The sequence below is a fragment of the Mobula hypostoma genome, chromosome 1 (assembly GCF_963921235.1).
Source record: "Mobula hypostoma chromosome 1, sMobHyp1.1, whole genome shotgun sequence".
Lineage (NCBI taxonomy): Eukaryota > Metazoa > Chordata > Chondrichthyes > Myliobatiformes > Myliobatidae > Mobula > Mobula hypostoma.
Genome location: NC_086097.1, coordinates 150,466,795 through 150,492,494, shown reverse-complemented (window position 1 = coordinate 150,492,494; position 25,700 = coordinate 150,466,795). Strand labels below are relative to the sequence as shown.

Genomic DNA, 25,700 nt, shown 5'->3' with positions numbered 1-25,700 from the left:
ATTGAAGAAAGCACTGGAGTTTTTCTTAGCCACACAGTTATATGTGAATTGATTGTAGAGCAGGTAGCTCTATGAAAATTCATGAGCTCTTTGCTCTCATGAAGCAGTGTAAACTAATGCTTCGGCTCTTCCAAAAAGAGCAGTGATGCTCTTCCCCTTGTTATGGTCAATATGTATCTCTCACTCGTATAATTTATTTATAAGGTGATGATGATATTGTTCTTTGTAAGAACTCAGTGTGTGCAAATTGCCTGGCATACTGAAGATTGGGGCATTGAGAATGATGATGTGGAGAAGGAGCATGTGCAGAGTTTAGTCTGCAGTTGCCTTAGACTTCCTTGTCATTTGACGAGGACCCTCTCCATCAAGACCACATGGTGGCTGGTATGGGAATGATCATTCCACCTTCAAAGGAGTCGTGCACAAGCATCTTGTACTCATAAGGTGATGGATAATTGACTCTATGGATGTGAGGAGAATTTAAAAATGGGATTAACATAGGGTTAGTGTAAGTGTGCATAGGTTCAATGGGCTGAGGGGTCTGCTTCTGTACTGTCTCTCAAAGTGAAAGCAAGTCATCCTCAGCCCCGAGAAATTGCAACAGTTACTGCCTTCACTGTTGCAGTAGATGTTGCTGCCACCTCTTACAGATCAGCTGCTGCTATGAGCCCAGTGCTGGTTCTGTCGAGTTTGAAATGAACAGGATTTGTGCAATGAATAGGATTTGATAAGTGATCTTAAAGTAAAGGAGCCATTAGGAGGTACTGACCATGATATGATAAGTTTTTATCTGCAAGTTGAGAGGGATAAAGGCAGATCAGAAGTGTCAGTATTACAGTTGAACAAAGGAGACTATGGAGCCATGAGGGAGGAGCTGGCCAAAGTTGACTGGTCGGATATCCTAGCAGAAAGGACAGTGGAACAGCAATGGCAGGTATTCTTGGGAATAATGCACAAGGTGCAAAATCAGTTCATCCCCCAGAGAAGGAAGGATTCAAAGGGGAGAAAGTGGCCACAGTGGTTGACAAAGGAAGTCAGAGATAGCATAGCATTAAAAAAGAAGTATAACAGAGCTAAGGTGAATGGTAAGATGGATGATTGGGAAATTTTTAAGGAGCAACAGCACTTAACTAAAAAGGCAATACGGGGAGAAAAAATGAGGTATGAATGCAAGCTAGCTAGGAATATAAAGGAGGATAGCAAAAGATTTTTTAGGTATGTAAAGAGAAGGAGGATAGTTAAGAACAATGTTGGGCCCTTGAAGAATGAATTGGGAGAAATTGTTATGGGAAACAGCGAAATGGCAGACGAATTTAATAAGTACTTTGGATCTGTCTTCACTAGGGAAGACACAAGCAATCTCCCAGATGTATGGATGGGCCAAGGACATAGGGTAACAGAGGAACTGAAACAGATTAACATTAGGAAGGAAACAGTGATGAGTAGACTAATGGGACTGAAGGCTAACAAATCCCCAGGTCCAGATGGTCTGCATCCTAGGGTACTAAAGGAGGTGGCTCTGGAAATTGTGGATGCATTGGTAATCATTTTCCACTGTTCCTTAGATTCAGGATCAGTTCCTGAGGATTAGCGAATGGCTAATGTTATCCCACTTTTTAAGAAAGGAGGGAGGGAGAAAACAGAGAACTATCGCCGTGTTAGCCTAACATCAGGAGTGGGGAAGATGCTAGAGTCCATTATTAAAGATGAAATAGCGGCATATCTTGATAGCAGTGATAAGATTGGGCCGAGCCAGCATGGATTTACCAAGGGCAAATCATACATGACTAATCTATTGGAGTTTTTTGAGGATGTAACCAGGAAGATGGACACGGGAGATCCAGTGGATGTGGTGTACCTTGACTTTCAGAAGGCACTTGATAAGGTACCACATAGGAGATTGGTGGGTAAAATCAGAGCTCATGGCATTGCGAGGAGGATATTGACATGGATAGACAACTGGTTGGCAGATAGAAAGCAAAGGGTAGCAGTGAATGGGTGTTTCTCGGAATGGCAAGTGGTGACTAGTGGGGTGCCACAGGGCTCGGTATTGGGACTACAGCTGTTTACGATTTACATCAATGATTTAGAGGAAGGCATTGTGAATAACATCAGCAAGTTTGCTGATGATACAAAGCTGGGTGGCAGTGTGACATGTAATGAGGATGTTAGGAGAATTCAAGGTGACTTGGATAGGCTGGGTGAGTGGGCAGAAACTTGGCAGATGGCGTTTAATGTGAATAAGTGTGAGGTTATACTTTGGGAGCAAGAACAGGAAGGCAGATTATCTGAATGGTGTGGAGTTAGGTAAGAGAGAAATACAAAGAGATCTAGGAGTACTTGTTCATCAGTTTGTGAAGGTGAATGAGCAAGTGCAGCAGGCAGTGAAGAAGGCTAATGGAATGTTGGCCTTTATTACAAAGGGAATGGAGTACAAGAGCAAGGAAATCCTTTTGCATTTGTACAGGGCCCTGGTGAGACCACACCTGGAGTATTGTGTGCAGTTTTGATCTCCAGGGTTAAGGAAGGACATCCTGGCTGTGGAGGAGGTGCAGCGTAGCTTCACTAGGTTAATTCCTGGGATGTCCGGACTGTCTTACGCAGAGAGGTTAGAGAGACTGGGCTTGTACATGCTGGAATTAAGGAGATTGAGGGGGGATCTGATTGAGACATACAAGATTATTGAGGGATTGGACAAGATAGAGGCAGGAAATATGTTCCAGATGCTGGGACAGTCCAGTACCAGAGGGCATGGTTTAAGAATAAGGGGTAGGTCATTTAGGACAGAGTTGAGGAGGAACTTCTTCTCCCAGAGAGTTGTGGAGGTGTGGAACGCGCTGCCTCAGAAGGCAGTGGAGGCCATTCTCTGGATGCTTTCAAGAAGGAGCTAGATAGGTATCTTATGGATAGGGGAATCAGGGGTTATGGGGACAAGGCAGGAACCGGGTATTGATAGTAGATGATCAGCCATGATCTCAGAATGGGGGTGCAGGCTCGAAGGGCCGAATGGTCTACTTCTGCACCTATTGTCTATTGTCTATTGAAAATGCAGGTGTTGTACCTGTCCCTGCCATTGATACAAAAATTGCCGCCCTTTCATGTTATTAAAAGATGTTTAATTGTTTCAGTTGTTCATGTAGGTGTTATCTGTTGTTGAGCTAGTCCTTCCTGCTTCCTTTACTGTTGGTGTTCTGCTAATATCAATTCTGTTGTTATTTTACCAATTGTTGATACAAATAATTATGTGATCTCAGTGGTCTGGTGTAACTGTTGCTTCTATTTGCTGCTGGAGTAGATTTTACTGGTAACGTTTTCCTTATTTACTTCAGCCTTTCCGATGTGCTCTCTGCCACTACTCCTGTAACATGGCTGGGTCACTGAAGAGACATTACCACAAGAAACACCCCAATGATGAATATGTCAATGCTGGGACTGGTGTGCTCGCTCAGGAGAGTGTGGCGCAACAAGGTATCTGGAGTTTGAAATACTGCATGTTGCTTAAAGAAACATTAATCACTGTAATATTTTTACGTTGTGATTTAATTTTCCATGCGACATCATCAGTGAAGGTTCTTTGACCTGAAATGTTAACTCTATTTCTCTTTGCACAAATGCAGCCTGACCCAAGCAGTTTTTCTTTGGCATTTCATGATTTTGTTTCAGCATGCCACTTGCTCGCTTTTACACAGAACATAAGATCACAGCACAGCAACAAGCCATTTGGCCCACAGTGCTGTGCCAAACCAACTGAAAACAAAAATCAGAAACACCCAAACACTAATCCCTCCTACCTACACCATGTCCATATCCCTCCATCTTCCTTACATCCATGTGCCTATTGTTACGTACCCCGTAACTGGGTTGCCAAACCAGCAGAAATAGATCACTCAGTTGGAGTCTGGAGTACTAGAACTAAGAAAGTTTTATTAAAGAAGCAAGCAACACAGTAATCGAAAGGATAATAAATGCAACAGTTCAGTGATGATAAACACACATGTGCACAGAATTAAGATAACAGCATCAATCAAGCTCTATCGTTGTCTAGGGGTAAATGACCAATTTCAAAATGACTCAAAGTTCAGTCCAGTTAGTAGTTCAGTTCGCAGTAATCGTGGCCATGGCGATGGACAAGGTGGGGGAAGAGAGACATAGAATAGGAACAACTGATCATTCAGAACGGCTTCACTCACAGACCAGCGGGATGGCTCACAAACAGCATTTGGGCGGGTCCTTGGTGATGTCACCTGAGGTCACCGACTGTGACCCCTCCTCCAGATGCGGTCGATCCTCTGCAGTGAACCCGGCACCCAGGCAAGGGCGGACACACACCGGGTTCCCGCTGATCGTACCTTTCCACCCTTGTCGTTGTCTGGCACTTCTCACCCACTCGTGAGAGGCGCACCGCTTCCAGGGTCTCGTTACCTCGGGTGGCGTGTGTGTGTCTGTCTTAGCGAACCTGTCCCTTTTTATCCCCCTGCTGGGGTATCGCCTGTCCATCACTTCAAACAGTTCAGGGTTCAAAGGGGGGAGCCGCTCCAGACAGCTCTTCCTCCCACATCCCTTCATTACACATCTCCAGACGCTGCTCCATTGTTCCTTATCTCTCCTTCCCCTGAGGGCAGGTGGCAGACCAACTGCTGATGCCACTGATGCTAGCCCAGGCCAGCAAACATCTTAATTTTATGTGTATTCTCGTAACACTTCCCCCCTTTAAGGATTTTTACCGGGAGGTAAAAATTACAAACATGACTACATTATCTGATACATACACAATATACATCTTTAACAGTTATTTAGCTAATACAGAGAATTTGAAGCTGTCAACACCTTGACAGACAGTCATCACATTTTCTGTTCCTTTTACACGTGTTATTAATAATCCCTTAGACCAGGCTCCAACTCAGCAAACTTCAGAGTGGCCAAAAACACTGATGAATTGCGACCAATGTAACCTCTCATTTGGTTTTGTCCCGGACCACAACAACAAGGGTCGTCCCATTCCGACTCAGTTTTCTCTCGCAAGGGCTTAGTAGGAGGGGGACGGGTATTGACCGCAGAGTTATTGCAAAACTTCCTGCAGTACCCCACCATCTCCAAGAGCCTTCTGAGGGCCCTCTTGTCTGTCGGGGTTGGGAGGTCAGCGATAGCCTGCACTGTAGCTTGCATCACTGCCAGCTGCCCCTGTGTCACCACAATTCCCAGGTAAGTGACCTTCGTGTGGCCGAATTCATTTTTTTCAAGGTTCACTATCAAGCTGGCTTCAGACAGCCGTGTTAAATTGCCAATACACACCTCTGTGTTTATCAGCCCTTTAGTCACTGAATTACTCGAAAAATATGGGTGTTGTTTACTTGGCTGCCCTATTGTAACCACAATCACCCAACGTCCCAGTTCTTTGCATTTCCTCGGGACAATCAAACACATGGGTGCGAGTCGTTTAATTACTCCTTCGGGGATTAAGGGAGAGACCTTATCAGTAGACCTGGCCAAAACAATAGCCTTCTCCCATCTGACCGATCCCATCCTAATCTTTTCAAAATGGTTTTTTCCTCTTAGCAGGGGGCCCCTAGCTTCATTGATTTCCACGCTAACACCGACCAGGTTTGTTAGCATATCAAAAGCCGGTGACCGTCTCAGTTCGCGTCGGTCATGATCAATAACATTTTTCCCCCTGGGCAGCCGGTAAATCTCTTTCATGATTCCACCAACTGTTTCCTCCAGCACCGCAAAATGTCCACCGGGGGGTACCTCGTGGGCCATGTTAAAAACCTCATCCCCATAACTCTTTTGCACCACCCCCCACTCCTCATCTGCGGATACTGTCCTTGATTTCCCTTTCTTCCTTAGCACTTCCTCATCCGCACAATAGCCTACTAGTTCCCTTGTCAAGGCTGTGTCAGAGAGAGCGGTCTCGGCAAAAACCATCAGCCCCTCGTCTCGCTCCTGCGTCTGCACAAATTCTTTCCTGGCTACTGCTACGTCCGTCCCAGCTCCCTCACTACCTCTTATCTCACTACACCCTGTCTCATACAAGGTTGGCAGGAATGTTTCAGCCAAATTCACCATCGCGGGCGGGGCCTCCATGCTGGCAGGCTGACCCGTCAATCTCACGACTGGGAACACGATTCCTCCGGCGATATCATTACCGAGCAAGACTTCCACGTCTTTCATCGGTAATTCGGACCTCACCCCGATCGTGACTAGTCCAGAGACCAGGTTGCTCTGTAAATGTATCTGGTGCAAAGGGACTGACTCTGTCCCTTCCCCAACACCTTTGACCTCTACCTCCCCAGTCTGGGTCTCTGAGCTAAACTCTAATACACTCTTCAATATCAATGATTGACACGCTCCCGTGTCTCTCCAGATCCGCACTGGAACTGGTTTTAACCTCTTTTTCACTGACACCAGTCCGGCCGAGATAAACCTCTCGCGCCCTTCCTGGACTTTTTCAGACCTGTCCTTCCCTAGCGGTTCGCTTAACAGCTCGATACAGCCATTCAAAATTTCCGCTTTTCCTTTCCCCGTCTCCTTCCTTGGGGCAAAGCACCTGGACGCAAAGTGTCCGACTTTCCCACAATTATAACAGACGACCCCAGGAGACTTCCTACCAGACTGCTCCCGGTCTACCTTATCCTTTTCACTAGTCCCCGGCTTACTTTCTGACTTTTCCGGTGGACTCTCCCCGCCGTCCTGACTACCCTTCTGGTAGCCTTTACTCGAGGCAAACTTCATTTTATGCGTCAACGCATACTCATCCGCTAACTTAGCAGTTGCGGCTAACGTGGCTGCCTCTTTCTCATCGAGGTAGGGTCTCATACCCTCAGGGACACAACCTTTAAACTGCTCAATCAGAATCAGCTGCAGCAGTCTGTCATAATCCCCCTCTACCCCCTTCGAGGCGCACCAACGCTCACAATATGTTTGCATCTCGCGAGCAAACTCCAAATACGTGCGGTCCCACCGCTTCCTCGCATTCCGGAACCTCTGCCGGTATGCCTCCGGGACCAACTCATAAATCCTGAGGATGGCCTCCTTCACCACCTCATACTTCTGGGCATCTTCCGCGGATAAAGCGAAGTAAGCTTGTTGGGCCTTCCCTTTCAGTACACTCTGAAGTAAGACAACCCACTTATCCCTCGGCCATTCCTGACTTATAGCCACCTTTTCGAAGTGGAGAAAGTACCGATCCACATCGGTATCGTCAAATGGGGGAACCAGCCTAACCTCCTGGGTCGCCCGGAACCCTCCACCTTGGTTCGGCACGAGCCCCTGCTCGGCCCTTATCTTTAACTTCTCCAGCTCAAATTCCCTTTCCCTCTGTTTCTCCTCTCTCTCCAACTGTCTGTCCCTCTCTCTCTCTTCTCTCTCCAACTGTCTTTCTCTCTCTTGCCTTTCTACCTCTTTCTCTCTCTCCCGCCTTTCTAACTCTCTCTCTCTCTCCCGCCTTTCTAACTCTCTCTCTTTCTCCCGCCTTTCTAACTCTCTCTCTTTCTCCTGCCTTTCTAACTCTCTCTCTTTCTCCTGCCTTTCTAACTCTCTCTCTTTCTCCTGCCTTTCTAACTGCTTCTCTTCGTGTTCTAACTGCCGTACCCGGAACTCGTGCTCGAGTCTCAGTTTTTCAAGCTGTACCTGTACCGCGTCTCCAGCAGGTTTTTCAATAGACACCACCCCCAGCTCACCTTGGGGAAACACACCTTTAGATACATAGTGCTCTACAATAGCTCTGTGTATCTCCTCTCTCCTCATTGTCGACTTCACCTTAGCAAGATTCACCCGTTTGGCCACAGCTATCAATTCCGATTTCCTGGCATCCTCTAATGCCTCCAAGGTCGGCGCCTTTATAAATTCCTCAACCTCCATTTCTGCTGTTTGTCTTTTCTTTCTTTCGGGAATTTTAACCCAATCAATTTACTCCGTCCCAAATTTAGCGTTCAAAATCGCGGACGAGAACCCCACTTATGTTACGTACCCCGTAACTGGGTTGCCAAACCAGCAGAAATGGATCACTCAGTTGGAGTCTGGAGTACTAGAACTAAGAAAGTTTTATTAAAGAAACAAGCAACACATTAATCGAAAGGATAATAAATGCAACAGTTCAGCGATGATAAACGCACATGTGCACAGAATTAAGATAACAGCATCAATCAAGCTCTATCGTTGTCTAGGGGTAAATGACCAATTTCAAAATGACTCAAAGTTCAGTCCAGTTAGTAGTTCAGTTCGCAGTAATCGTGGCCATGGCGATGGACAAGGTGGGGGAAGAGAGACATAGAATAGGAACAACTGATCATTCAGAACGGCTTCACTCACAGACCAGCGGGATGGCTCACAAACAGCATTTGGGCGGGTCCTTGGTGATGTCACCTGAGGTCACCGACTGTGACCCCTCCTCCAGATGCGGTCGATCCTCTGCAGTGAACCCGGCACCCAGGCAAGGGCGGACACACACCGGGTTCCCGCTGATCGTACCTTTCCACCCTTGTCGTTGTCTGGCACTTCTCACCCACTCGTGAGAGGCGCACCGCTTCCAGGGTCTCGTTACCTCGGGTGGCGTGTGTGTGTCTGTCTTAGCGAACCTGTCCCTTTTTATCCCCCTGCTGGGGTATCGCCTGTCCATCACTTCAAACAGTTCAGGGTTCAAAGGGGGGAGCCGCTCCAGACAGCTCTTCCTCCCACATCCCTTCATTACACATCTCCAGACGCTGCTCCATTGTTCCTTATCTCTCCTTCCCCTGAGGGCAGGTGGCAGACCAACTGCTGATGCCACTGATGCTAGCCCAGGCCAGCAAACATCTTAATTTTATGTGTATTCTCGTAACACTTCCCCCCTTTAAGGATTTTTACCGGGAGGTAAAAATTACAAACATGACTACATTATCTGATACATACACAATATACATCTTTAACAGTTATTTAGCTAATACAGAGAATTTGAAGCTGTCAACACCTTGACAGACAGTCATCACATTTTCTGTTCCTTTTACACGTGTTATTAATAATCCCTTAGACCAGGCTCCAACTCAGCAAACTTCAGAGTGGCCAAAAACACTGATGAATTGCGACCAATGTAACCTCTCATTTGGTTTTGTCCCGGACCACAACAACAAGGGTCGTCCCATTCCGACTCAGTTTTCTCTCGCAAGGGCTTAGTAGGAGGGGGACGGGTATTGACCGCAGAGTTATTGCAAAACTTCCTGCAGTACCCCACCATCTCCAAGAGCCTTCTGAGGGCCCTCTTGTCTGTCGGGGTTGGGAGGTCAGCGATAGCCTGCACTGTAGCTTGCATCACTGCCAGCTGCCCCTGTGTCACCACAATTCCCAGGTAAGTGACCTTCGTGTGGCCGAATTCATTTTTTTCAAGGTTCACTATCAAGCTGGCTTCAGACAGCCGTGTTAAATTGCCAATACACACCTCTGTGTTCATCAGCCCTTTAGTCACTGAATTACTCGAAAAATATGGGTGTTGTTTACTTGGCTGCCCTATTGTAACCACAATCACCCAACGTCCCAGTTCTTTGCATTTCCTCGGGACAATCAAACACATGGGTGCGAGTCGTTTAATTACTCCTTCGGGGATTAAGGGAGAGACCTTATCAGTAGACCTGGCCAAAACAATAGCCTTCTCCCATCTGACCGATCCCATCCTAATCTTTTCAAAATGGTTTTTTCCTCTTAGCAGGGGGCCCCTAGCTTCATTGATTTCCACGCTAACACCGACCAGGTTTGTTAGCATATCAAAAGCCGGTGACCGTCTCAGTTCGCGTCGGTCATGATCAATAACATTTTTCCCCCTGGGCAGCCGGTAAATCTCTTTCATGATTCCACCAACTGTTTCCTCCAGCACCGCAAAATGTCCACCGGGGGGTACCTCGTGGGCCATGTTAAAAACCTCATCCCCATAACTCTTTTGCACCACCCCCCACTCCTCATCTGCGGATACTGTCCTTGATTTCCCTTTCTTCCTTAGCACTTCCTCATCCGCACAATAGCCTACTAGTTCCCTTGTCAAGGCTGTGTCAGAGAGAGCGGTCTCGGCAAAAACCATCAGCCCCTCGTCTCGCTCCTGCGTCTGCACAAATTCTTTCCTGGCTACTGCTACGTCCGTCCCAGCTCCCTCACTACCTCTTATCTCACTACACCCTGTCTCATACAAGGTTGGCAGGAATGTTTCAGCCAAATTCACCATCGCGGGCGGGGCCTCCATGCTGGCAGGCTGACCCGTCAATCTCACGACTGGGAACACGATTCCTCCGGCGATATCATTACCGAGCAAGACTTCCACGTCTTTCATCGGTAATTCGGACCTCACCCCGATCGTGACTAGTCCAGAGACCAGGTTGCTCTGTAAATGTATCTGGTGCAAAGGGACTGACTCTGTCCCTTCCCCAACACCTTTGACCTCTACCTCCCCAGTCTGGGTCTCTGAGCTAAACTCTAATACACTCTTCAATATCAATGATTGACACGCTCCCGTGTCTCTCCAGATCCGCACTGGAACTGGTTTTAACCTCTTTTTCACTGACACCAGTCCGGCCGAGATAAACCTCTCGCGCCCTTCCTGGACTTTTTCAGACCTGTCCTTCCCTAGCGGTTCGCTTAACAGCTCGATACAGCCATTCAAAATTTCCGCTTTTCCTTTCCCCGTCTCCTTCCTTGGGGCAAAGCACCTGGACGCAAAGTGTCCGACTTTCCCACAATTATAACAGACGACCCCAGGAGACTTCCTACCAGACTGCTCCCGGTCTACCTTATCCTTTTCACTAGTCCCCGGCTTACTTTCTGACTTTTCCGGTGGATTCTCCCCGCCGTCCTGACTACCCTTCTGGTAGCCTTTACTCGAGGCAAACTTCATTTTATGCGTCAACGCATACTCATCCGCTAACTTAGCAGTTGCGGCTAACGTGGCTGCCTCTTTCTCATCGAGGTAGGGTCTCATACCCTCAGGGACACAACCTTTAAACTGCTCAATCAGAATCAGCTGCAGCAGTCTGTCATAATCCCCCTCTACCCCCTTCGAGGCGCACCAACGCTCACAATATGTTTGCATCTCGCGAGCAAACTCCAAATACGTGCGGTCCCACCGCTTCCTCGCATTCCGGAACCTCTGCCGGTATGCCTCCGGGACCAACTCATAAATCCTGAGGATGGCCTCCTTCACCACCTCATACTTCTGGGCATCTTCCGCGGATAAAGCGGAGTAAGCTTGTTGGGCCTTCCCTTTCAGTACACTCTGAAGTAAGACAACCCACTTATCCCTCGGCCATTCCTGACTTATAGCCACCTTTTCGAAGTGGAGAAAGTACCGATCCACATCGGTATCGTCAAATGGGGGAACCAGCCTAACCTCCTGGGTCGCCCGGAACCCTCCACCTTGGTTCGGCACGAGCCCCTGCTCGGCCCTTATCTTTAACTTCTCCAGCTCAAATTCCCTTTCCCTCTGTTTCTCCTCTCTCTCCAACTGTCTGTCCCTCTCTCTCTCTTCTCTCTCCAACTGTCTTTCTCTCTCTTGCCTTTCTACCTCTTTCTCTCTCTCCCGCCTTTCTAACTCTCTCTCTCTCTCCCGCCTTTCTAACTCTCTCTCTTTCTCCCGCCTTTCTAACTCTCTCTCTTTCTCCTGCCTTTCTAACTCTCTCTCTTTCTCCTGCCTTTCTAACTCTCTCTCTTTCTCCTGCCTTTCTAACTGCTTCTCTTCGTGTTCTAACTGCCGTACCCGGAACTCGTGCTCGAGTCTCAGTTTTTCAAGCTGTACCTGTACCGCGTCTCCAGCAGGTTTTTCAATAGACACCACCCCCAGCTCACCTTGGGGAAACACACCTTTAGATACATAGTGCTCTACAATAGCTCTGTGTATCTCCTCTCTCCTCATTGTCGACTTCACCTTAGCAAGATTCACCCGTTTGGCCACAGCTATCAATTCCGATTTCCTGGCATCCTCTAATGCCTCCAAGGTCGGCGCCTTTATAAATTCCTCAACCTCCATTTCTGCTGTTTGTCTTTTCTTTCTTTCGGGAATTTTAACCCAATCAATTTACTCCGTCCCAAATTTAGCGTTCAAAATCGCGGACGAGAACCCCACTTATGTTACGTACCCCGTAACTGGGTTGCCAAACCAGCAGAAATGGATCACTCAGTTGGAGTCTGGAGTACTAGAACTAAGAAAGTTTTATTAAAGAAACAAGCAACACATTAATCGAAAGGATAATAAATGCAACAGTTCAGCGATGATAAACGCACATGTGCACAGAATTAAGATAACAGCATCAATCAAGCTCTATCGTTGTCTAGGGGTAAATGACCAATTTCAAAATGACTCAAAGTTCAGTCCAGTTAGTAGTTCAGTTCGCAGTAATCGTGGCCATGGCGATGGACAAGGTGGGGGAAGAGAGACATAGAATAGGAACAACTGATCATTCAGAACGGCTTCACTCACAGACCAGCGGGATGGCTCACAAACAGCATTTGGGCGGGTCCTTGGTGATGTCACCTGAGGTCACCGACTGTGACCCCTCCTCCAGATGCGGTCGATCCTCTGCAGTGAACCCGGCACCCAGGCAAGGGCGGACACACACCGGGTTCCCGCTGATCGTACCTTTCCACCCTTGTCGTTGTCTGGCACTTCTCACCCACTCGTGAGAGGCGCACCGCTTCCAGGGTCTCGTTACCTCGGGTGGCGTGTGTGTGTCTGTCTTAGCGAACCTGTCCCTTTTTATCCCCCTGCTGGGGTATCGCCTGTCCATCACTTCAAACAGTTCAGGGTTCAAAGGGGGGAGCCGCTCCAGACAGCTCTTCCTCCCACATCCCTTCATTACACATCTCCAGACGCTGCTCCATTGTTCCTTATCTCTCCTTCCCCTGAGGGCAGGTGGCAGACCAACTGCTGATGCCACTGATGCTAGCCCAGGCCAGCAAACATCTTAATTTTATGTGTATTCTCGTAACACTATCTAAACATCTCCTAAAAGCCTCTAATGTATTTGCCTCTGCCACCATACCAGGCAGCACATTCCAATCATCCACGGCTTTCCAAGAAAAAACTTACCCCTTGCACCCGACTTGAGCCTACATTAATGCCCTCTATTATTGGACATTTCATCCCTGGGAAACAGATACTCTCTGTCCACTCTATCTATGCCTCTCATAAACCTATTAGGTCTCCCCTCCACCTCCGACATGCCAAAGAAAACACCCCAAGTTTATCCAGCCTCTCATGATAGCACATGCCCTCGAAACCAGGCGGCATCCTGGTGAACCTGTTCTTCACCCTCTCCAAAGCCTCAACACTCAACACCCTTCCTATAGCGGGACAACCAGCATGGTATGCAATACTCCAGATGTGGCCTAACCAGAATTTTATAAAGTTGCAACACAAATCTTCCTTCCTGGCATTCAAGAATCCCTGGCCAGATTTTGTACTTCTATCCATACTGGTTGTCTTCCATGTCTTGTTGACACTGGTTGAATATCCTGTTTCTGTGGATTGGCTTTTATTCATATGTAACTTGTGATTAGTAACATCAGATTTAAAAAGCAAGTGGACCTGTCAGGACTTTCTGCAGAGTCTAACATCCCTTGGGTTATTAGGCACTTGTCAAGGGCCAATAAAAAGAGGTTAAACCAATAAAAAGGAGAGGTTTTTGTGTGAGGCTTGACACTAGCACCTGGTAGTGTGAGAGAGAGGACAGAGTTAGAGTGGGAACTGAGGTTTTGGCTCAAGGTGCTTTGGCAAGAGAGGTGGAGGCTTGGTTGAGGTTTGTCAGTTTTCTGTTTCTCTCTTTATCAGTGCCTAACTTGAGTTGTGAGAATGGATCCCAGGGCAGTGGTGTGCTCCTCTTCTGGGAGATTTGGGCAACCTCCAGTCTTTTTGATTGCTACAGCTGCAAGAACTGCATCTGGGTGCAACTCCCTACAGATCATGTTAGAGAACTGGAGCTGGGTGACCCGTGCCTCATTTGGGAGAATAATCAGTTGAGAGATAGGAGCTACAGGGAGGCAGTTACACTTGCATTGCAGGAGACAGGTAGCTGGGTGACTGTCAGGAGAGGGAAAGGGAATAGGCAGACAGTGCAGAGAACTCCTGTGGCCATTTTCCTCAATCACAAGTAGTACCACCTTGGATACTGGTCCGGGGGACAACCTACCAGGGAAAGCTGCAGCAACTACAGTTCAGATGGGAAGAGGGCAAGAAGAGGAGAGTGATGATGTTGGGAGATTCAGTTGTTAGGGTACAGACAGGAGATTCTTTGGAAATGAAAAATACTCCACATGATGATATATTGCATGTCAGGTGCTAGCATCAGGGACATCTTGGATCAGGACCACAGCATTCTGAAGAGCAGAGATGAGCAGCCAGAAATTGTGATACCAACGACATAGGTAGGAAAAGAGATGAGGTCCTGAAGTGTGAATATAGGGGTTAGGTAGGACGCTAAAATGCGTGCCTCAGGTGTGGCATCTCAAGGGCGATGCCTGTGCCAAGCACCAGTGAGGGTAAGAATAGGATGATATGGCAGATGAAGAATTGGTGCAGCGGGGCAGCGTTTAAGATTTGTGGATCATTGGGGCTCTTCTGGGGAAAGTATGACCTGTACAAAAAGGATGGGTTACACCTCAACTTGAAGGGAACCAATATCCTTGTAGGCAGGTTTGCTAGAGTTGTTGGGCAGGTTTTAAAGTAGGTTGACCTGGGTTAGGAACTGGACTGATAGGTTGGAGGATGGAGTAGACGGTGTACAGGTAGATGCAACATGTAGACACATGTAGAGAGTCTGTGGGGACGGATAGGCAGTGGGGAGAGCATATTTGCACTCAGTTGGATGGGTTGAAATGTGTCTTATTTTAATGCAAGAAGTCTCAGGAACAAGATGATGAACTTAGAGCATGGATCAGTACATGGAACTACAACATTCTGGCCATTCTGGCTGTCACAAGGGGAGGATGGCTGCTGGATGCCTCTGGCTCTAGATATTTCAAAATGACAGGGGTAGCGGAGTGGCATTGCAAATCAGTAGTAGTATCACAACTACAGAAAGGGAGAACGTTGTGGAGGCATCATCTACTGAGTGGATGTGGATGGAAGTCAGAAACAAGAAGGGAACACACACTTTTGGGAGTGTTCTATAGAATCCCGAGTAGTAACAAATTTCCGGAAAGTGCAGAAATACCAGGGTTATTGTTATGGGTAACTTGGACTTACCTAGTATTGTTTGGCACCTCCTTACTGCAGAAGTTTTAGGGCGGCAGAATTTATTAGGTATGTCCAGGAAGAAGTCCTGACACATTACGCAGACAGGTCGACTGAGAAGCGAGTACTAGTGGATTGAGTACAAAACAATGAATGAAATCAAGGAATGGATCTCGTAGTGTGTGACATTTGGGAGACAATATAGAAAACTAATTAATTGGGGGGGAGGGTGAATTATGATGCGATTGGGCAGGAATTTAGGAGCATTAATTGGGAAAGGATATACTTGGAAAATGTGCAGTGGGCATGTTTAAAAATTAAATATTTAAAGTAAATTTATTATCGAAGTACATATGCGTCACCATATACAAACCTGAGATTTGTTTTCTTGTGGGCATACTCAGTAAATCCAAGTATCATGAAGGACCACACCCAAGAGGGCAGTCAAACAACCAGTGTGCAAAAGACAACAAACTGTGCAAAGGCAAAAGAGAAAGTAAAAATAATAAATAAATAAATAAATAAATAGACATTAAGTATTGAGAACATGAGATGAAGAGTCTTTGAAAGTGAGTCCATAGGTTCATGGGAATAGTTAAGTGATGCAACAAGTGAATTTATCCCCACTGGTTCAACAGTCCAAAGGTTGAGGGATAATAACCATTCCTGAACCTGGTAGTGTGAGTCTTGAGACTCCTGCACCGTCTTCCTAATGACAGCGCAAGAAGAGAGCATGACCTGGGTGCTGGGGTCCCTGATGATGAATGCTACTTTCCTGTGACAACGTTTCTTGTAGATGTGCACAGTGGAGGGGAGGGCTTTATCTATGATGGATTGGGTCAAATCCACTACTTTTTGTAGGATTTTCTGTTCAAAGGCATTGGTGCTTCCATATCAGGGGATGATGCAGCCAGTCAATATACTGTCTACCACACATCTATAGAAGTTTGTTGAAGTATTAGCTGGCATGCGAATCTTCACAAACTTCTAAGGAAGTAGAGGTACTTCATAATTGCATTTACGTACTGGGCCCAGGAAAGTTCCTCTGAAATGATAACACTGGGGAATTTAAAGTTGCTGATCCTCTCCACCTTTGGTACCCTGATGAGGACTGACTCATGGACCTCAGATTTCCTCCTCCTGAAGTCAATATTCAGCTCTTGGTTGAGCTGACATTGAGTGAGAGGTTGTTGTGGCACCACTCAGCCAGATTTTCGGTCGCTCTCCTATATGCTGATACATAGCATTTTCATAGGGCCCTGGTTTGGTTTGTCCAATTGAAGAAGGCAAAGGATGGTAGAGAGAAGGTACAACGGTTGACAAGAGATGTAGAACATGTAGTCAAGAGGAAGAAAAAAATATACTTAAGGTTTAAAATATTAATTTCCAGATAGCAATTTCTCCCAGTTCTTTGTTCTGTTTCCTCCCTCAATCAACAATGTCAAGAACATTTATTTCATTGTTGCTGAAGGCAAGTTGTATTTACAGTCCAAAAGTAATTCACTTTCTTGGAACTCTTTTTTAGTGTGTCTTATAAGTTTAAAGAACACAGTATCGATTCTTCGGCCCACAATGCTGTGCCAACCTTTTAACCTACTCCAAGATCAAGGTAACCCCTCTCTCACTCCCACATAGCACTCCATTTCTCTGTTATTCATGTACCTATCCAAGAATCTCTTAAGTGTCCCAACCACCAGCCATGGCAGTGTGTTCCATGAACTTAGCACTCTTTGTGTTTTAAAAAAAACTCCCTCAAACATAGCCCCATTCACCTTAAAATTATCCCCTTTCATATTAACACAACACACACAAAATGCTGGAGGAACTCAGCAGGCCTGGCAGCATCTATAGAAAAGAGTACAGTTGACGTTTCAGGCTAAGACCCTTCAACAGGACTCTTTCATATTAGCCAGTTCTACCATGGGAAAAGGTGCTGGATCGCCACTCTACCTAGGCCTCTTATCATCTGATACATGTGACAGAAATAAACCAAGTTGCCAATTTTCATGTTTTTTCAACTTACTAATCATACCTGTCACCCTCAATGCATATAATAAACAGCAATACTGTTCCTGGTTCTGAACGTTCCCACGATGTTTCTGATGATTGTTCATTAGCCTGAAATAGCAACATTTCCTCTTTATTTTGCACACTTTCAGAATGTTTTAGTCTGAAATTTTAAAATTTTTCATTTGGCTTCACCCCTATCTCTGTATTTTGTGTAATTTTACAGTTTTACTGTTGAATATGTTACCTTTCCACATATCAGCAGCTTTAACTCTGAGAAGTTTGCATTCCAGTTAGAGAAAGCTGACTTCCTAACCCATATTTTTCTAGTACTTTAAATAAAAAATCCCATTCTAATCTATTAAATGCTTTTTCTGCATCCAAAGCTACTACTATACTCTTCTTATCCCTTTTTTGTGCCAAATGAATTATACTGAGTAGCCGAGTTACATTATCTGCCAATTGTCTATTTTTAATAAATCCTGTTTGATCCATATGTATTAATTTTGGTAAATATTTAGATAATCTATTCGATAAAATTTTTGCTATTATTTTATAATCCGTATTCAATAAAGAAATAGGCCTATATGATGCTGGTTTCATAGGATCTCTGTCTTTTTTTGGCAATACTATTACAATCACTGTTGAAAAAGATTCTGGAAGTTTATGTATTTTTTCTGCTTGACGTATTAGTTCCATAAAAAGAGGAAATAATAAATCTTTAACTTTTTTATAAAATTCAGGTGGAAAACCATCTTCTCCTGGAGATTTATTACTTTGGAGTGATCCCAAAGCTTCTTCAACTTCTTTTAATGTAAAAGGCATATCTAATCCCTTCTGTTCTTCCAAATTCAATTTTGGAAGAGAAACTTGTGATAAAAACCTTTCTATCTCATTAACATCATTTTGGGATTCTGTTTGATATAATTCAGAATAGAAATTTTTAAAAGTTTTATTTATTTCAAGAGGTTTATAAGATATTTTATTTGCCCTTGTTCTAATTGCATTTATTGTTTTGGAAGCTTGTTCTGTTTTCAACTGCCAGGCAACAATTTTATGTGCTCTCTCACCTAACTCATAATACCTTTGTTTAGTTCTTATAATTGCTTTTTCCGTTCTATATGTCTGAAGCGTATTATATTGTAACTTCTTATTGACAAGTTGTTTTCGTTTTTCTTCTGACATATATCTTTGAGATTCTTTTTCTATTTTTGTAATCTCTTTTTCCAATTGATCTAGTTCTGCCATATATTCTTTCTTAATTTTAGACGTATAACTTATTATCTGGCCCCTAAGATATGCTTTCATCGCATCCCATAATATAAATTTATCATCCACTGAATGAAAATTTGTATCCAAAAAAAATTGAATCTGCTTTTTCATAAAATCACAAAAATCTTGATGTTTTAATAATGTTGAATTAAATCTCCATCTATAAGCCACTTCTTCCATATCAGCCATTATTATTGTCATTAATAAAGGGGAATGATCTGATAATATTTTTGCTTTATATTCCATATTTTTCACTCTGTGTTGAATATGCATTGATAATAGAAACAAATCTATCCTTGAGAAAGTTTTATGTCTATGGGAGCAGAACGAATAGTCTCTTTCTTTAGGATTGATTCTTCTCCATATATCAATCAGATTTAAATCCTTCATCAATGATAAAGTTAAATTTACTGCCTTCGATTTTATAACAGCCTTGGTTGATCTATCTAAGACTGGGTCTAAGCAAAAATTAAAGTCTCCTCCAATTAATATTTTTTCATGCGCATCCGCCAAATTCAGAAAAGCTTCTTGTATGAATTTTGCATCATTTTCATTTGGTGCATAAATGTTCATAGAAGTCCATAGTTCAGAGAAAAGTTGACAATGTATAATCACATATCTCCCCGCAGAATCAATTATTACATTTTGTATTCTAATTGGTAACGTTTTATTGATCAAAATTGCTACTCCCCTCGCTTTTGAATTAAATGAAGCCGCAACAACACTACCCACCCAATCTCTATTTTTTTATTTAAAGTACTAGAAAAATATGGGTTAGGAACATCTTTTATAAATTGGATTAAAATTTTAAATTCTAACCCTAAAGCTAAAGTGGTGACAAACTCTCAAATTTCAACACCATTCCAGTTAAAAAGGTCAACTAGACAAGGTTGTCCACTATCACCTGCTTTATTTGTATTGGCGATAGAGCCATTAGCAGAATTAATTAGAATTGATCCAGATATTATGGGTTTTAGAGTTAATCAGGAGGAATATAAAATTAATCTTTTTGCCGATGATGTTTTGATCTATTTAACAAATCCACAATATTCATTACATAAATTATCTTCTAGATTGGATGAATATGGGAAGGTATCAGGTTACAAAATAAATTGGGATAAAAGTGAAATTTTACCTCTTACTAACGGAGACTATAGTCAATGTCGATTAGTAACCCAATTTAGATGGCCGGTAAATGGTATTAAATATTTAGGTATAAGACTTGATAATGATCTAAAGAATTTATATAAATTTAATTATTTACCACTATTGAAAAAAATTCAAAAAGATCTTGACAAATGGATGATATTACCAATAACATTAGTAGGTAGAGTCAATGTTGTAAAAATGAATATATTTCCTAGATTACAGTATCTGTTTCAAACACTACCAATACAATTGCCACAGAAATTTTTTCAAGAGTTAAATAAATGTGTGAGAAAATTTCTTTGGAAAGGTAAAATGTCAAGAATATTATTGGAAAAATTGACATGTAAATTTGGGTTAGGAGGGTTACAACTTCCAAACTTTAAAAACTATTATAAAGCAAATCAACTTAGATTTATTGCATCTTTCTTCGATGATCGAAAACCAGCATGGATTAAAATAGAACTAGACAAGATAGGAGAACATAGACCTGAAGATTTTATATATAAATGGGATTCTAAATTGATACGGGAAAAGAAAGAATCTCCTATACTAACACATTTGATTGATCTATGGAATAAGATAAATGTTGATAATGAAACACAGAAATCTCTATTAGCAAGGAGACCTTTGTTCCAAAACAGACTTATTCCTTTTACAATGGACAATCAACTTTTATATAATTGGTACCAAAAAGGGACTAAATTCATAGGATATTGTTCTGAACGAGGTATATTGAGGTCATTTGAACAATTAAAGGACAAATATAAAATATCTAATAATACTTTCTTTTGTTACTTTCAATTAAGGGCTTACTTAAAAGGTAAGCTGGGTCAAACAATGTTTTTGCCAAAACCTAATGAAATTGAAATTTTAATTCAAAAAGGGAAAATTTAAAAATTTATTTCTTGTATGTATAATTTGATTCAAGAACAGACAATTAAACAAGGAACCCATAAGTCAAAGCAAAAATGGGAAACAGATCTGAATATTATTATTGATGAAACAAATTGGTCAAGACTTTGTCTTGACAGTATGACAAATACAATAAATGTTCGACTTAGATTAGTACAATATAATTTTTTACATCAATTATATATTACACCGCAAAAAGTAAATAGATTAAATTCAAATTTATCTGATAAATGTTTTCGGTGTAATCAAGAAATTGGTACTTTTTTACATTCTACTTGGTCTTGTTTTAAAATTCAACCCTTTTGGATAAATTTAAGAATCTTATTGGAACAAATTACTGCAATCCAACTTCCACATAACCCTATATTATTTTTGTTAGGTGATATTGAAGGGATAAAACCGAAACTTAAATTGAATAAATATCAGAAAGAATTTATAAAAATTGCATTGGCAGTAGCTAAGAAGACTATAGCAGTTACTTGGAAATCTGATTCGTATTTAAGTATGGATCGTGGGAATAATGAAATGGCTAGTTCTATTCCACTCGAAAAAATTACTTATAATTTAAGAGATAAATATGTAACATTTTTGAATATTTGGCGCCCTTATTTACAAAAGATAGGATGGCATATTTAAGTGCTCTGATAAAGACTTTGGTCACTTGGGGAAAGTAACGAATAATTATACCAAATTCATTTTGAATCCCATGGAGCATGTGGAAACCTTCCAATAACCAGGCGGTCCTTTTCTTTTTTTTCTTTTTTTTAATTTTTCTTTCTTTTTAGGTAGGACTATATATGGGGGGGGGGAGGGTAGATTCTTTTCTTTTTTTCATGTATTCTTTTTGAAAATTCAATAAAAATTATATTCCCAAAAAAAAAAGAAAGCTGACTCATTGGGAGGTGGCTGAATTTAACAGTAATATATCACCCAGTAGCGCGTTGAACACTGCTCAAAAATGCAGACTGAGTGATTGGCCTGGAGGATTGTTATAAATATCAACTGTAACAAAAGCTGCTCTGTATTCGATCTGATGAGCTCAGTGAAAAGGAACATATCTCAAGGAATTGCTTCATTCTTTGGAACTGATATCTTAGTTCCTTGGAAATGAAAAGCTGTCAAGTCTGCTGCCTTTAATATCACCTGGCTTACCATTAAAGAGGTGCACCACTAGATCAGCTACTGTACATAAATACCGTGACTCACCTAAAATCCTTTCCATCATCTGAAAGGCACTAGTCATAGTTTTTTTGGGAATACTTCCTTCTTGCTTGATGAGTGCAGCTCCAACACCAGTCAAGGCGGACAGAACAGCCCACTTGATTAGTACCCCATTTATGACTCTAAACATTTATTCCCTCCACCTGCTGTGCACACTGGCTGCAATGAGCAGCACTTGCAAAATGCAGCGCAGTTATTTGCCATGGCTAACCCGTTAACACTCCCCAGAACCGTGACTTATCACCAAGAAGTGCATGGGCAGCAGACTCACGGGAGCACCACTACCTCCAGTTACTGTCCATATCACAACATCCTGACCTGGGAATGCTTTGCCAGCCCTTCCTTGTCACTGGTCTAAACTTCTCACCGGCAGTGATGTGGGAATACTTCCACCATATTACTCCTTCAATGCCCTAGTAATACGTGAGCCATTGAAGGAATACAATAAAGATTCCTTGACTGGTTCCAGGGATGGCAGCTTTGACAAATGAGGAGAGCTTGTATAGTTTTAACCTGAATTCTGTAGAACTTTGGAATAATGACAGATTATCTCATTGAAAATTCACAATGCCAAATCCCCTTAAGATGCTAAGAACGTAGAGGCACCAACATGCTTTCTGAACCTACAGCATGATTGCATCAACGTTCTGAGCCCAGAACAGGTCATCCAAGATGTTAACACTCAGGAGTTAGAGTGTCTCCACCACTGACCCACCAAAGAGAACGACCATGTGGTCTCCCTGCTCCCCCTTTCTGAAGTCAGTGACTAACTCCTTAGTTTTCACTTCTTTGATTCCTATGTTGTGTCGTATCTCCATCTTCACAAGTCTTCTATAAAGTATTATCAAGCTGTCCTTCCAATGTGAGTGTCTACTCTACCCACTTCCAAGGAACAATTGAAGTGCTGAATATGAATGGAAATGCAAGGCAGTTGAAATGGGAAATTGTTTCCAGCTGTGAACCCTGAATTCCTGCAGAATCTGGTTAAATGTTATATAAACAGCAACATATTGTTTCTTCTTTATTTTTGTTAATTTTTTATGCATTTCTACAATACAGCAACAGAAAAAAACCATCAACAAAATGGAGATTTATACAGTGCAAAACAAACGTGTCCAATATATAATTCATAACAATAAGGAAAAAGCAACCAAAACAATATCATATAAAATTAGTGTCCTCCCCAACCTCCCACTATAAAACCCCAGGCCAACCATTTCTATGTATAAAAGAAAAATTAATCGGAGCATTCAACCCCACAGAGCTGTAAATATATATGTAAAAAAAGAAAATATAATGCCGACTATCAAAACTATAATGTAATTCACAACAAAAAAACGTAAAACTTACAGGAAAAAAAGCTGAAAGTAAGGGATTGTAGTACAAAAAAAAGGATAAGCTTAATCTAACGAGGAGTTATGAAAGTATTCAAGAAAAGGACCCCACACCTTATGAAACTTTACGTCCGAATTAAGAAGTAAATAATGAATCTTTTCAAGGTCTAAGCAGGACATAATATCACTAAGCCATTGAGCATGAGTGGGTGGGGCAGCATCTCTCCACCTAAGAAGAACTAACCGTCTAGCCAAGAGAGAGGCAAAAGATAATGTTCAACGTTTAGTCAGACTCAAGTACATCTCTACTTCACCCAAGGTGCCAAAAAGAGCAATCAGAGGGTTTCTTAAATGCTATCAACTCTTACAGTTAATTCTAAATTCTAAACGGGAATGTCCAAAAATCAGAGGTGCAAAGAGACTAGGGGGACCACGTGCAGGATTCCCAAACGTTAACTTGCAAGTTGAGTCAGTGGAAAGGTAGGCAAATGCAATGTTGGCATTCATTCCAAGAGGACAAGAATATAAAAGCAAGGATGTAATGTTGAGGCTTTATTAGAGATTGCTCAGACCACACTAGGAGTGAGCAGTGTTGGACCCCTTATTGAAGAAAAGATGTGAAGGCATTGGAGAGGGTCCAGAGGAGGTTCACAAGAATGATTCCAGGATCGAAAGGGTTAATGTATGGGAAGCATTTGATTGCTCTGGGCTTGTACTAGTTGGAATTTAGAAGAATGAGGGGGATCTCATTGAAACCTATCAAATATTGAAAGGCCTGAACAGAGTGGATGTGGGGAGGATGTTCCCCATAGTAGGTGAATCTAAGACTGGGGGCACAGCCTCAGAATAAAGGGACTTCCTAGTTATTGGATATATTTAAGGTGGAGGTTAATAAGTTCTTGATTAGTCAAAGGTTATGGGGAGAAGTCAAGAGAATGGGGTTAAGAGGGATAATAAATCGGACATGGTGGAACGACAGAGCACACTCAATGAGCCGAAAGGCCTAATTCTGCTCTTATATCTGATGGTCTTAATTTTCAGAGTTTTTCACATTAAATTAGCATTTAATTCTCAGTCATTCTGAATGTAATATTGAAAGTCACCGATCATTGAAGTCAGGGTGCACAAAACTGGTTAATGACATTTTGGAGTTTCAAAGGTAGCTAGAGTATTAGAAGATTTTTTTGAAAGAAAATTAATTTCCTCTCTCTTATAAGGTGGTGTAAAGTGTCCGGTCTGCAGTTTTGTTTATGGTACCAAATGGGAGCTGAACAGACACCTGAAAAACAAACATGGATTGAAGATTGTGGGCAGCATAGAAGGCGAAGCCATAGAACAGGTACTTACTTAACTCTCCTCTGAAGATGCTACATCTTACGAAGTTCTGGCTCTTGTGCTTGATTGAGTTTGAACCTTAGCCACTTCATGAGAAGACCACAGTCAGTCTGGATCGGAAATAATTTCTCCTCCTTGCTGACAATCAAGACAAGCGCACCTCAAGGGCATTGGCTTAGCCTACTGTACTACTCTCACTACACTAGTGACTGTATGATTTGTAAATTCGCCAATAACAGATCTGTTGTTGGCATAATCTCAGATGACGATGAGGGGGCGTACAGGAGTGAGAAAGGTTGGTTGGTTGATTGATGTCACAACATCTACTTTGCACTCAATGTCAGAAACACCAAGGAACTGATTGTGGACTTCAAAACGGGGAAGTCGGGGAACACGTACCAGTCTTCACTGAGGGTTCAACAATGGAAAGGCTGAATAGCTTCAAGTTCCTGTGTGTCAACACCTCTGAAGACCTATACTGGGCCTAACATATTGATGCAATTACAAAGAAGGCATGCCAACAGCTATATTTCATTAGATGTAGGAGGAGATTTGGCACATTACCAAAGACTCTAGCAAAATTCTACAGATGTATTGTAGACAGCATTTGGACCAGTTATACTACTGTCTTGTATGAAAGTGCCAAGGCACTGGATCAGAAAAAGCTGCAGACGGTTGTAAACGTAACTAGCTCCTTCATCAACACGAGCCTCCCCACCATCGAGGGCATCATCCAAAGGCAATGCTTCATGAAGGCGGCATCCAAGATTAAGGGCTCTCACCAGCAAGGACATGCCCTCTTCTCATTACTACCATCAGGGAGGAGATACAGGAGCCTGAGACACACATTCAACAGTTTCTTTCCTGCCACCACCAGCTTCCTGAATGGACCATGAACATCACCATACTTTTTGTTCTCTTTTTGCACTACCTATTTATTTTTTTTATGATTCTCAGTGTAACTTGTAGTAACTTTTATGTCTCGTAGTGTAATGTCCCCGCAAAACAACAGATTTAGTGACATATGTCAGTGATAACAACGCCAATTCTGATTCTGTCATAGAATAGAGTTCTTTATCTTTCTTATATCTGGTATTGCTAGTAAAACCAGCTTCCTGAACCACTGCAGTTTTCTGGTGAAGGTATTTTCGTAAGGATATTTTGAAGAGAGTTCTAAGGTTCAGACCAGTCAATAATGAAGGATTAGTAATATATTTCCAAGCCAGATTGGTGTATAACTTGTGGACAAGCCTGCAGGTATTGGCATTCCTTTTCTCCCAAGCCATTCT

At 42.9% G+C, this 25,700-nt stretch overlaps 2 protein-coding genes across 4 annotated transcripts in view; one reads left to right on the top strand and one right to left on the bottom strand.

The window, feature by feature from the left end:
- Positions 1-24,679, bottom strand: part of LOC134351642 (zinc finger protein ZFAT-like) — a 51,983-nt gene extending 27,304 nt beyond the window's left edge. Inside the window, exon 1 of the mRNA XM_063058075.1 lies at positions 24,424-24,679. The gene's annotated coding sequence lies outside the window, so the exon portion shown is untranslated. The remainder of the gene's footprint in view (positions 1-24,423) is intronic.
- Positions 1-25,700, top strand: part of LOC134351633 (zinc finger protein ZFAT-like) — a 198,271-nt gene that overhangs the window by 147,819 nt on the left and 24,752 nt on the right. For all 3 annotated transcript variants that reach the window (XM_063058064.1, XM_063058058.1, XM_063058048.1), the window contains 2 exons: positions 3,330-3,468; positions 24,294-24,415. In XM_063058064.1, coding sequence (XP_062914134.1) covers positions 3,330-3,468; positions 24,294-24,415 — 261 coding nt within the window. The remainder of the gene's footprint in view (positions 1-3,329; positions 3,469-24,293; positions 24,416-25,700) is intronic.